The sequence below is a fragment of the Acanthaster planci genome, linkage group LG04 (assembly GCF_054643075.1).
Source record: "Acanthaster planci isolate LZ-2023a linkage group LG04, COTS_SCS, whole genome shotgun sequence".
Lineage (NCBI taxonomy): Eukaryota > Metazoa > Echinodermata > Asteroidea > Valvatida > Acanthasteridae > Acanthaster > Acanthaster planci.
Window position 1 is genome coordinate 16,282,737 of NC_141780.1, and position 11,699 is coordinate 16,294,435.

Sequence of the window (11,699 nt, forward strand, 5' to 3'; positions counted from 1 at the left end):
TGAACAACCCCACACCTTTTATCTAACCCACTACATGCACAGAATGAGTTGGATACTTTCAGTCTCATTTGAATAATATATATATAATAGTGTGCTGTAATTTCTTGATTAACAGAATGTAGAGGTTTGAAAAGATTATCCATGCAATTTTCGGGAGAAAAATTTACAATGCCATTGTTACGATCATTAAGCAAACCCAACTTTTTTTTTCCTGATAAAGACAGTTGAACCTTCTCACATTATCCTGCGTGCAATTTTTGCATTTCATAAAATCAACATCTCGCATACTGCACTGAAAATAAAATCTCAGAGCATCCATGTTTCCTCGTGTCGGTTCAGGGAGCTGATCACATACATTGCTATCTTGATTCTATCGGCAGACAAGAGCTTTTTGTACATATACTTTCAGAGTGTTACATGGACTATTGGCAATACACAAATACACATACAATACTGGGAACAATCTATTTTTTTTTCTCTCTTTTTTTTTCTCTTCAATTGTTACCTTTGTGATTACAGTTCTGACGATACAAAACTTCCAAACCCAGCGTATTGGAAGAACTGGTCATTTGATTACAGTAAATATATTACAGTGTTTTGATTCTCTCTTTATGCTAATCTCAATACACCAGAATGCTACCTACGAATATCACATTTAAGTTGTGTGAGATTAAAAGTCAATCGGTTATCTTTCTCGGAAATTTGGAGCACACAGACGCACACATGCCTTTGACGAGTACACTCTCGTCAAGCAACAACACATGTCCCTACTTGCGGGAGGAGAAAAATAAAATAAACTGCATTCAAAAGAAGATTCTATGTTGTCTTTAACTCTCCTGTACAGCGAGGACAAGACAAACTTCGCAAAGGAAATCTGGCCTTAAAATGAGCGAGAAGAGGGCTCAGGGTGGTGCACTAAGATGCCCCTGTACAGAAATACCGTACCCCGGACTGATCTTGAGGGCCCTGTACAGGGATATCCCACATTGTCCCGACAAATGCTTTCTTCTGCAAGGGTTGGCAAGTACACAATGTATCACTGAAAATATGCATGCCCAAAGCCACACGGTAAAGCTTGGGGCACCAGACGACGCTGGGTATAAGGTACCAAAGTGGATACTTTGTACGCACAAGTATGTGTGTGCAAGGCATTAGTGCAACAACCAGCGTGTGAACCAACACGCGTGTACTCCGTGCATTTGTATGACACTTCCTGGTACTACAGGATGTCACTCACACTTTGGTACTCTAGCTGTACCAGAGAGACATTGTATCATGAGTGGCGCCGAAATTCGGGCAACAGAATAGCACCGGAGCATCCCACGCGCGAGCATGCAGGGAAAGCATGGCCGACTTGTTGCTATACACAAGGCGAACAGCCCAGCACATTTTGCAGGTCTGGCCACTTGACGGTCGCATCAAACCCTGACGGTCCTCAATCGTCCGATTTCAATATTACTTTTACATACACCCTAGGGGGTTAAGTGACCATCAAAGTAACCACCACACAATAGCTGGTCCATGACTGAAGTGGCCAGATTACAGCATTCTGTAGCGCTTGACACAAAAGGGAGGGGGGACCCACAAAATTTCTACTAAAAGCAGAACCAAAAAAATAAGCAGCAACATCACATTTTCCCCCTGCTGCTTTGGCGCCGACTTCCGCTCTCTCTCAAGCACTTCACAAACAGCGCCACAAACCAACCTATTTGAGATACACATCTCCCCTGTTCAGTATATAACCAAGACAAAGTGACTGGAAATGACTGATTCTTGTTTCATCAGCCAACTACAAATGAATGCTTTCACTGACAGACGTACGTCTTCAACGTCCATAACACATATTCCAAGCTTCTGTCTATGAGCCAATGTCCCATCTTAGCTCCACTTTTTAGGCTTTGTGACATTAATGACTTTAGAACATACTGCAATCTATCACCTTAGAAGCCAAAGGGAAAAACACATGGCCCCACTCATTTTTTTTCTAATTTACCTATCCAATATACCATTTTATATCCATTATTGCGGCACCTTCTGTTTACCGCATTCAAATGCTGATGGCAAGTTACATAACGCTCCTGCACCGGTGCGCATACTACTCACTACTGTTCTCACAAATTACTGAGCCCGCATGGAGAATCTCTCCTCTTGAAAACTGGCCAGTGTACCAGCAGAAGTGGTCCAGTGTTGAGTCCAGTGTAAGTCTCCTGGATATGACTAGCACAGGAGAAGGCCCAAACCTTCCTCTTTTTTTGCAATATTTGGCAATGCATTATTTTTGGGTGCAAAGAAAAACGGTCTCTATCCGGGGGGGGGGGGGTTTAGAGAAAATTGAGAACGTACTGGGTTACAACTATTTGAGTCCCTAACATGCAGTGGAAAGTTTCAAGTTTACTAGTTGTCGACTTCAAGGTTGGTGGTGACTTTGGAGAAGTCCACATCTTCCCCCGTCACCCTCTTGTAGACATCCTTGATGTCACAGCAGGTAGACTCGAAGTGAGTCGTGGCATCGTACGACGTGGTGATGAAGATCTGCTTGAACAGAGAGAAAAATAAATGCAAAAAGTCACATCGAGTCTTTGCCCTTTGCTGCTGTTCCCCTGCTGTTCAGTTAATCATTACTTTTGGTATGACACAAGTGAGCCCACAGGACTGATCCAATCTTAGTGGATAGGTGCATCTGCAGAACGGCCAATGTTGGTGCCTATCCCTACCTGAGGATTCTGCTTCCTTCCAGAGAAAATTGCTCAGGGAGTCAGGGTAAAAGACTTCCTTGCAGCGGGCAATCAGCACTATTTCAAAAATTCAAAAAATGCCCCTTCAAGGATACTAGTCCCTGGCAGGATAAGTAATAAAACGGCATATCGAAAAATAGCAATGCTAAAAACTCTGTGGATGCTACCTTGATCCAACTCCCAAAGATTTCTCTCTAGGAATTTTTGTCAAACCCAAATAAACCACTACTATGAAAGAAACCTGTCAAACGTCTTTTGAACTCAAACTTTCGAGTACCATCAAGTCCCAAGTAAAGTTTCAAAGGGTGGGATTTTTTTACTTTCCTCAGTCTGGAGAAAATATCTTCTGACAGCTCTTCACGGATTCTGAAACTCAAGGGAGGAAATAGAGAAAGCATATAACACCAGCATGGTTACCTTGTTGTCTGTGCCGTCGTTAATGGGCTCGTACAGGTCCGACACCGAGTTAAACTGAGCCTTAATGGGCTTCAGGAGGTCTAGTGCAATTTCCAGCTCGCGCAGTGGATTGTCCGTCTCCACCTTGCAGGATGCTATGGCAATGTAGTGACCTTTGGCAGCCACGTTGTGTGCAAACGACACACAACAGACGTAGATATCTGAAAGAGAACAGGTGTTTGTCTTCATCTGGGTCAAAATTGACGGTGGTCCGCTGGCCCAGGGCCACCAAAATTCATTGGGCCACTGCATTCTCCCAAAACGATGGTCCGGCCGGACAGCAGTCATTTGAGAAACACTGCCACATTTTCAAACTTTTCATCGCATTTTACGACTTGTGTTTCAAATCCCCTGCGCAGCACTTTCAAGTCCATGATATAATTACACAGTCCGCGCAGCCGGGCTCATGTGCCACATTCTCTTCCTTGCAGTCATGCATTCAGCTCATACACGTGCAGCAGGTGCCTGCCCTGGTATGTTGGCTGGTATCATTTTCTAACGATGCCAGTTAAACGTTATCTCCCACGGACACCGATGAAACCTTTACAGGTTATGTCGCGTCGAGTCCAATCGTCAAGTATGAGCAATATAACCTCAAATTAAATTTGTGAACACAAAAAATACAACAGATCAAGTTCTGGGAATTACATGTAACTTGTAGAAATCCTCCTGCGACATCATTTTTTTTTTCGAAGTGCAGCTTGAGAGTTACATGTGAGTACGGTGAATTGTACAACGCTGTTTTGACCGGGATGCATGGACTGGTTGCCGCGTTACCATTACGCCTTCTTTCGCTGTGGCGCGGCGAGCGGGAGCATGCATCGAGCAATACCGTGTGTGTGTTTTTACCACCGCTTGCCAGTCACCTGACCACTCCCAATCCAGAACTGCCACAGCCTGGCAAATCATACTCTGTATTCATGTGTCGGCAACGTTGAATTGAAACCAAGGTTTTCATTTTGGAAACCTACGAGTAAAGTAACAGCACCAAAATAAATTCATTGGTGATAAATTACATCTAAAGGTTTTGAGTCACTTAAAAAAAACATGAAAGTGAGGTTTGGGACCCAGAATAGTCTGGAACCATCCCATTGAACAGATTACACTGAATATGATAGATTCAGGGAACAGGATAAAATAACGGTTTCCTCAAGAATAAGGTCTATTGTCCCCGTTATCAACCTAGACCCTTCTGTCGCTACCACAGCAAACAATAACAGTATCTGGTTCTTGTTTACGTCCTCGCATCCATTTTTACGCAATTTCATTTGAAGAAATTGGTTTGCTATTACATCATCAGTAGTCTTTGGCTGAATGAGTATTGTAGAACTTTGAAAGAAAAAAGAAAGTCTGTTTTGTCTCTTGCTCAAGTGGATCTCTCGCCTCGGGACCATGTGGCCAACTTTAAACGTTTCGACGGCATGAACGCAACCGAATCCTTGACATCCCATGTTGGTCTCATTGCCACTCCTTGAGCTTGAGTGACTGCACACCTCCCCTCCCTCCCCGACAACCCACCTGATTTTCGGCCCTGCACTTGACTGCAAGGGAAGATGATCTGCGTCGACACTCCAACTGAATTTCCCTTCTTTGTTACGATAGGGTGGTCCAGGATGCAGATTGCTCGCACCACCTGTCCGGTTTTCTTCACCAGGTCCGGGAAGTAGGACGGGTCGCCCACCACAAGCTTGGTGCGGGCGGTCTCTCCCTGGGACTTCACCCCGACCACCTTGCCGCCGTCCATCACGATCTCTTCAACGGGCTTGTCCAGCATGTAGGTACCCCCGTAGATAGCACTCAACCTAAATATTACAACAAAACCCAAGCTGGGATACTGGACAACGGTCTTCACAACTCATTCGACATATTCGACGTGTAGATCTGTTGGTTGCATTTTGTCAATTTATGCATGTGTTTACCATTAACAGTATTGAAAGGTCCGTGGTGTGTCAGTCAACCTCTTTCAAACTTATACTTAAATATCCAGTTGCCTGGCTGCTCAATAAGTGCGTAATACACGGTGATTCTTCAAAGGGTTGGAACCGTACACCATCTACATGTACTCTCACCTGGCAAAGCCTTGTGGTAGCTCCCCTAGGCCATACAATGGGTAGAGGTACGGGCTCTTCCCGTATCTAGAGACAGAGTCAAAGTACAGCTTTAGCCGCTTCACGGTGTCTTCACATGGACATTGCAAGTAACTACCAAAAAAAAAGAAAGGCAAAAACGGGATTAACCCATGTGCATGGGCCAAAATCTCTGGCTGACGTCAGGCACACGCTATCCGCCATCAAAGCGTTTTCCACTTTAAGTGAGCAAAGAGAGTTCGTGGAGGCAGAGCCACGAGACTGGGCCGCTAACGGAATGCCATGATGGTAAAACACGGGGCCTCGGAGGGCCGCACCTTCAAATTCCATCAATCCATGGCAACTTACTCATCGTCCAGCTGCAGCGCAATGGCATGACCAATGACGTCTGTCACGTTTGGGATGTTAAAGAGCTTGATGAAGTCTTCTGTTTTCATCCCTTTCTGGTAGCCTTTCTTGGTCACACCGTCCTCTTCTGTGTACTTGGCCACACAGCTGACCAGATCAGCAAAGCGCTTCTTTTCAAATACACCGACCAGGTCTGCAAAGGGGGGGGCGGGATGAAGACGGACACCTCTTTAAATCACAATAATACTTTCCCCTTAGGGGAACGGTTGGACAGATTTGACAGAGCAACCGGAAATTCATCCTGGCTTCCAGTGAGCAAACACGTACAACCTTCTTTCAACAAAAACCTGTTCATATCAGCAAACTCTACGAGTCAATTTGTTACGATTGCTAAACTGTCTGTGGGTTCAACACTTTCCCTCATTTAATTTACCCTACAGGTGTCCATCATGAAACAACATATTCAGCAGTATTGAATAGATACTGCTGCTTCTAGACTCTGAGCACACCTTTCCTGAAACAGAACGGGCCCGCATGATGGCTGAACGGTGACGGTTACTGCCGAATACACGATGCTTCCTTTGAATTTCAAACGTAAGTATCCATCCTGAATGTCAAGGTATGGAACTTGAAAAATTCAGGTATGATGCCTTGCACACAGGGTGAAAGGAGAATCTCACTGGGCACGACCAAAGTACATAAGGAAACGCTGTCACAGAGAAAGTAGAAATGTGCAAGATATACAAACAGACACTGGGCAGTGTGGAGAACCTAGGATATCAGAAGCAACACAGGATTTCCCATTGATCACTTTCCGACAAGCAACTATTCAAATCAGAAGTTAAACGCCGAGGTCAGCTGAAGCCAGAGAGAGAGAGGCACGTGTCAAGAGCAAGAATCTGATCCACGAGGCTGCCATACTCACCAGTTTTCAACGCCTCGGTATCGGACGCGGGAATCTTTGACAGTTTGCCCTTGTAGAACACGTAACTGCTCTCAATGCTTTTGAACTCCAGGTACCTGGTCACGCCAGAGAGTATCAACATTCGGACAAGCTCTCCTGCAACAGAACAGACGACAGGACGCATCAAATATGTAGGGTCCACTTTAACAGCTTACAATCTCCCAAGTACAAATAAAGGACTCGCACAGCCCCCTCAGGCAAACTTGAGTAATCCTTTAAGCAGACAAAAATCTGTGAAATATCTACACAAGGTACAAAGGTCTCCGATATTTCTCTTTCCAAGCATGAGGCCCGACTTCAACCGGAGCTCGGATGAAGGCTGAATACAAGGTGGGTTGTTTTAAGCATAGTCCAGTTTTCATGTTCCAGTGCACAAAATCTTTGACACTCTGAAGCAGGTACAATTTCTCAAGTTCATTAAATGGCCTTTGGACAACAGGTCCTCAATTTACCGGTCAGTGTATTCAGTCAATTGAACTCTCTGGGGTTCTGTTAAATTTTTGTAAACAATCAATGAAGTCAGCGATTCTGACATTATCATTCACCCCCACATGGCACTGCCTCTCATATCTACCACTGAGGCTGAACACATGGACTCCGGCAGAATTTATGGCAGGCTTGATATGGACAACTGGTACCTACCATTGGCCATGATGAGCTTTGGGATGAGGTCTACACTCCAGTCCCTGCCTTTTCCATAGGATTCTTCATTGTATTCACTGTCCTTGCCGTACTTGTTGAACAACTGTACAGGAGGGGAACAAAAGCCCCCAAAAAACCACCAAATAAGATTCACGCAGAAGCCATTTCTCATCTTGTGCCCTGAATCTTTTGCACTCAGTTTAATATGGTATAAAATGGGACGGTGTCAGATTATTTCAGGTACCCGAGCTCCATTTGTGTTTTTTTTTTTAATGTCGCTTAAAACATTTACAGGTAGATAGAATTTATCATATATTTCAAATAATTCTAAACAAAAACTGCATGAATTTGTACTGTAGTTTTTAATTTGTTACAGTTATTTTTTTACTCTCAGGTTCCAAAATCGAAAAGTTTTACCTCACTTTGAAGTCAAGATAGCCGACATACGAATACTGTCTACTGAACAATACGGCTACGATCAAAACTAAGTGCACATGCTGTGTGCACACCCTCTAGAGGGCTGTCCACCAGCGACAGAACCCTAGTTACACAGCCAATCAGCAAATACATAGCATCCGATTATCAAACACAATGTGCCAGAAAGAGTGCAGAAAACCTTCCTGCTTGACCCCCCTACAAAAAGCCAAAAGTCTCCAGTAACAAATTTCGGCGCAATTTCCTCTTTTTTCTCCTCTTCCTCGGTGGCATATAACTGTTTCTATTTCACACTGCCTCAAATACACCCCGTCTGACTTCGGTACAAAAGGAATCCATTCTTTCTATGTGATGGGAATAAAACTTCAATGATGAAAAAACAGTCTTTCAGTCATGTTTGTCTTCTGTGCAGACCTTCCCCACTTGTACTTTATACCCTATTGTTAAAGCCCTCTCAAAACTTACTCTATGAAGTATGACCCGCATTTTTATTTCCTAAATATATCACAATCCTACCTGTGCAGAAATACACTTTCTGTCCAATACACTGTTACACAGAAATAAAATAAATTACAATTAAGGTTTGTATTGCTTACATCTGCCAACGGTGTTATAGATGCACTCTCGCCACCATAGTACTTGTTTCTGTCCATATGAAGCACTTTCTTTCCCGACACTGACAGCAGTCCACTGATGACACATTCCTGACAAACAAAACAGGGAAATTTGGTGGGTTTTTTTTTATTACAAAAAGAAAATTCCTGCTGAAATAAGGCTGCTAAACTTCAACGGAAAAGGAAACGCCACATGATAGCTGGGACAGGAATAGACGGCTGGCCACCAGGGCCAATTTCAGCCCCTAGGGTACGTGTAAAACTGCAGGGACCAGCAGCCATGGCCCACTGGCCAGGAACTACTGACAAAAATTGGAGGAAAGATCATAAAACGCAAAGCAAGTCACCTAACCCACTTCAGCATGAAGGATCTTTTTTTCTCCATAGTACGTGTATGTGTGTGTACATGTAGTAACATTGACAGCTTTCATGTATCAATTTGTATTGATTGTAGGTGTTCACAAAAAAAGTGTTTGAAAAAACATCAATTTTTGGAAATTTTCATTCTCATCGCTTTTGTAATTATTTTGGTGTGTACACGGACAGAATTTTATTCTGTTGTGCTTCAAAACGATAAGTGTATGTATTCAGCCATGAAAATATCCCTCCAAGAGTTTTTCAATCCAAACTTGATCAAAAACATTACAAGCTAATCAATCCTGAACAAAAATGAGGGAAATTTAAGCTGTCTTGAGTGCTACTTGTGAAGAGAAAACACTGCACATGAGCGCAACTGCTGACATGTCTGCTGGCAAACAGCCTCGTTTTCAAATGCGGAAGTGCGCAGATTGACGCTAAAAGCGTCGTATTGGGATCCATCTATTGGGGGTACACTTTGATTTTGTAAGATTTAATACTATTACTCTGCAAAGTCATCTGCATACTGCAGACCCCTATCCATACCAAATGACTCAAACTTCAACAATGTTGACTTGTTGGAGTTAAACAGATTTCTGTCCAGCCACGTGCAGGTTGTAACAGAGACCCCCTTGTGCACAAGTTTTCTCTGTTGAACTTTGTTTGGTTCAGCACTGTTTCTAGTGCAAAAGCCTAGGGGAGGAGGGTTAAAGAGAAATTTCCTTCAGAACTACAAAAATGTAACAAATTTACAGTCCTCATTAAATTGGTTGCCTAGGTGCTAGGAACAACCAAAAATATTTCCAAACAAGAATTTCCACCATTGGTTGTCCATAGACAACCAGAAAAATCTGGCAAAGAACAGTACTGATTTTTCTTCACTCACTGTTAGTTTGTATATCAATTGATAAATATAGTTTTACGAGAAATACAAGAAATGAATTTCTCAATCCCACTCCAGAATTTCAGTGAAGTTTTGCCTGAGTTTGCAATACGCCAATGTGAATGTCATGTGTACAAAGTGTATACATGTACATGTATGTGGTCCAGTTCCCTGACCTAGCCTGCAGATTCGCCAATGATTCCTCAAGCCTGGGAACCAGACTAACCCGCATGTATGGAGAATTTGTGAAGAAGTACAACAATTTGATTTCAACATAGCGTGAGGCATTGGGAAAGTTTTATTTTTGTCTTCTAAAAAATCGACCCTCGTTCTTGATGATATCTGCACATGTGACAGCACAGGTTGCTAAAAAGCTCTCATTTGTCTCATAAATGTGCCCCTAAATAATAAAGAAAGGAGAAAGTACTAACGCCCACTTACTTCTATTCTTGCCATGAAAGTTTTTACTTAAGATAACCCTTGTCATGGAACCACAACATAAGTACAATTTTTTTACAAGTCACTGGGCGCTAGCGCAGCGGGCTCACACATGCGGCTAGGACAAACAGCATTGGAGCTCCGCAGTTGGCGTGGGTCCGAATCGGTCCTGGGTCTGAGTTGGTTTGGGTCCGAGTTGACCTGATCCCAATGAATGTCACGGTGAGCGCGGCCTAGCCACACTACTAGTGTGGCACGGACTCTCACTCCTGATCCATCCTTAGCCACACATCCGTATACACACTTTTACGTTATTCAAGTATTTTCCAGTCTTTTTGCCTTTATCTATTTAATCTAATGGGGCTTGCTCTCTCAGTCGCCATCTTTAAAATAAGATCATTGAAAAATACGTCACTTGACCCCTCCTCGTCTCAACAGCTCTTCCATGTCAAGACATATGTAATATAAAACTAATAAAACGGACTGAGCGATAAGATGCTACATGTACCAATTGGCTCTTCCAAAACTTTGGCAGCAGTTTAGATGTCTTGACTGGAAAATACCTCAATAACATGAGTGAAATCATTCAATAAATGGTTTTTAGAAAATGGAAAGGTCAAGGATCATGTTCGTATGCAAAAGAAATTGCACCCACGATGATAAGTGGGTGCGCCGAAAATGTTCAGTACGCCGGCACGAAATTGCGTATACGGATGTGTGGCTAGGATGGATCGGGAGTGAGAGTCCGTGCCACACTAGTGGGGCTAAGGGCGGCCGGGTTTGGTCGAGCATAACCAGCATGGTGACCGCGACCGGCTGCACATGTGTCATTTTAGTGTGCGTAATAAAAATGGTTGAAATATTGCAGGAACATATTTCACAAACTTTACCTTGAGCCCTGTGCCCAAAATAATAGCGTCGTACTCTTCATCCATCGTGAAAAAGGATGAAATTCAGCTCTTGCCAAAGAAGCGAAGCAGAAACAGCTTTGTTAGCAGGTTTTGAGGACAACTTGGGCGCTAGCCTCTGCCCACTTCCTGATTCACGCTGGAGAATCCAAGATGGCTGTTGCCAATCCCCGATGTCCTCTGCCGTCGATGTGGGATTGATGAAAAAAGTAGTTTGGTTTTATTTATAATTAATCACTAAATAAGGACAGACATTGTGCCAAAATACACATCTATATCTCTTGAAATGTGTATTAGAGGTTTAATCTGAACTGAAAGTGGACAACCCCCAAAGATTACTTGAGATTTTTTCGCGGAAGGATACATATACCATTACCAGAACTACAAGAAATAATGCAGGCGTGTTTCAGTGTTACCTAGTCCAATAAAAGACACACGATAAAACCAACTTCTGAACCGTCGGTGAATTTTTTTTCAAGCTCTATGGGTGAATTCAGGGACCGAAAACGAAGCCAAGCCTCTACGCTACTTAAGGGATGTCTTTTCTGGTCTAAACTTCAATGAAAGAAAGACACTTTTATTATTTATTTATTTTCATTTCTTTTCTTCACTCAACCTGCAGTGTGTAACTGGGCAATTAATGATTTATCCCATATTTTTCGCCTCGACAATTGCAAAAAAAGTATTTTGCCCTTTGGTGCTGGGTCCTCCCTTGCTTAATTGCATGATCGCTATGAGTCACATTTAGGTATTCCAACAGCGTATACTCAGCAAGCGATAGTCTGCCCTGTCAGCACAGCCCATGATCTCCATTACGGTGCAGCCATACACT

General features: G+C 43.2%; 1 protein-coding gene across 1 annotated transcript; it reads right to left on the reverse strand.

Annotated features, from left to right (window-relative positions):
- Positions 1-587: 587 nt before the first annotated feature.
- Positions 588-11,184, reverse strand: LOC110973993 (rab GDP dissociation inhibitor alpha-like). The gene is made up of 9 exons (XM_022225267.2): positions 10,850-11,184; positions 8,264-8,371; positions 7,233-7,335; positions 6,552-6,686; positions 5,627-5,819; positions 5,261-5,392; positions 4,710-4,993; positions 3,153-3,352; positions 588-2,532 (listed from the first exon to the last, which is right to left on the reverse strand). The coding sequence occupies exons 1-9, from the start codon at positions 10,892-10,894 to the stop codon at positions 2,395-2,397; spliced, it is 1,338 nt and encodes a 445-aa protein (XP_022080959.2). The 5' UTR covers positions 10,895-11,184; the 3' UTR covers positions 588-2,394.
- Positions 11,185-11,699: the final 515 nt, after the last annotated feature.

Excerpts from the sequence above, each read along its gene's own strand:
- LOC110973993 (XM_022225267.2), bottom strand. The coding sequence starts at position 10,894 with ATGGATGAAGAGTACGACGCTATTATTTTGGGCACAGGGCTCAAG. Across the intron at positions 8,372-10,849 it reads TTTTGGGCACAGGGCTCAAG|GAATGTGTCATCAGTGGACT; the intron begins GTAAAGTTTGTG and ends TTTGTTTGTCAG. Across the intron at positions 7,336-8,263 it reads CTATAACACCGTTGGCAGAT|TTGTTCAACAAGTACGGCAA; the intron begins GTAAGCAATACA and ends CCTCCTGTACAG.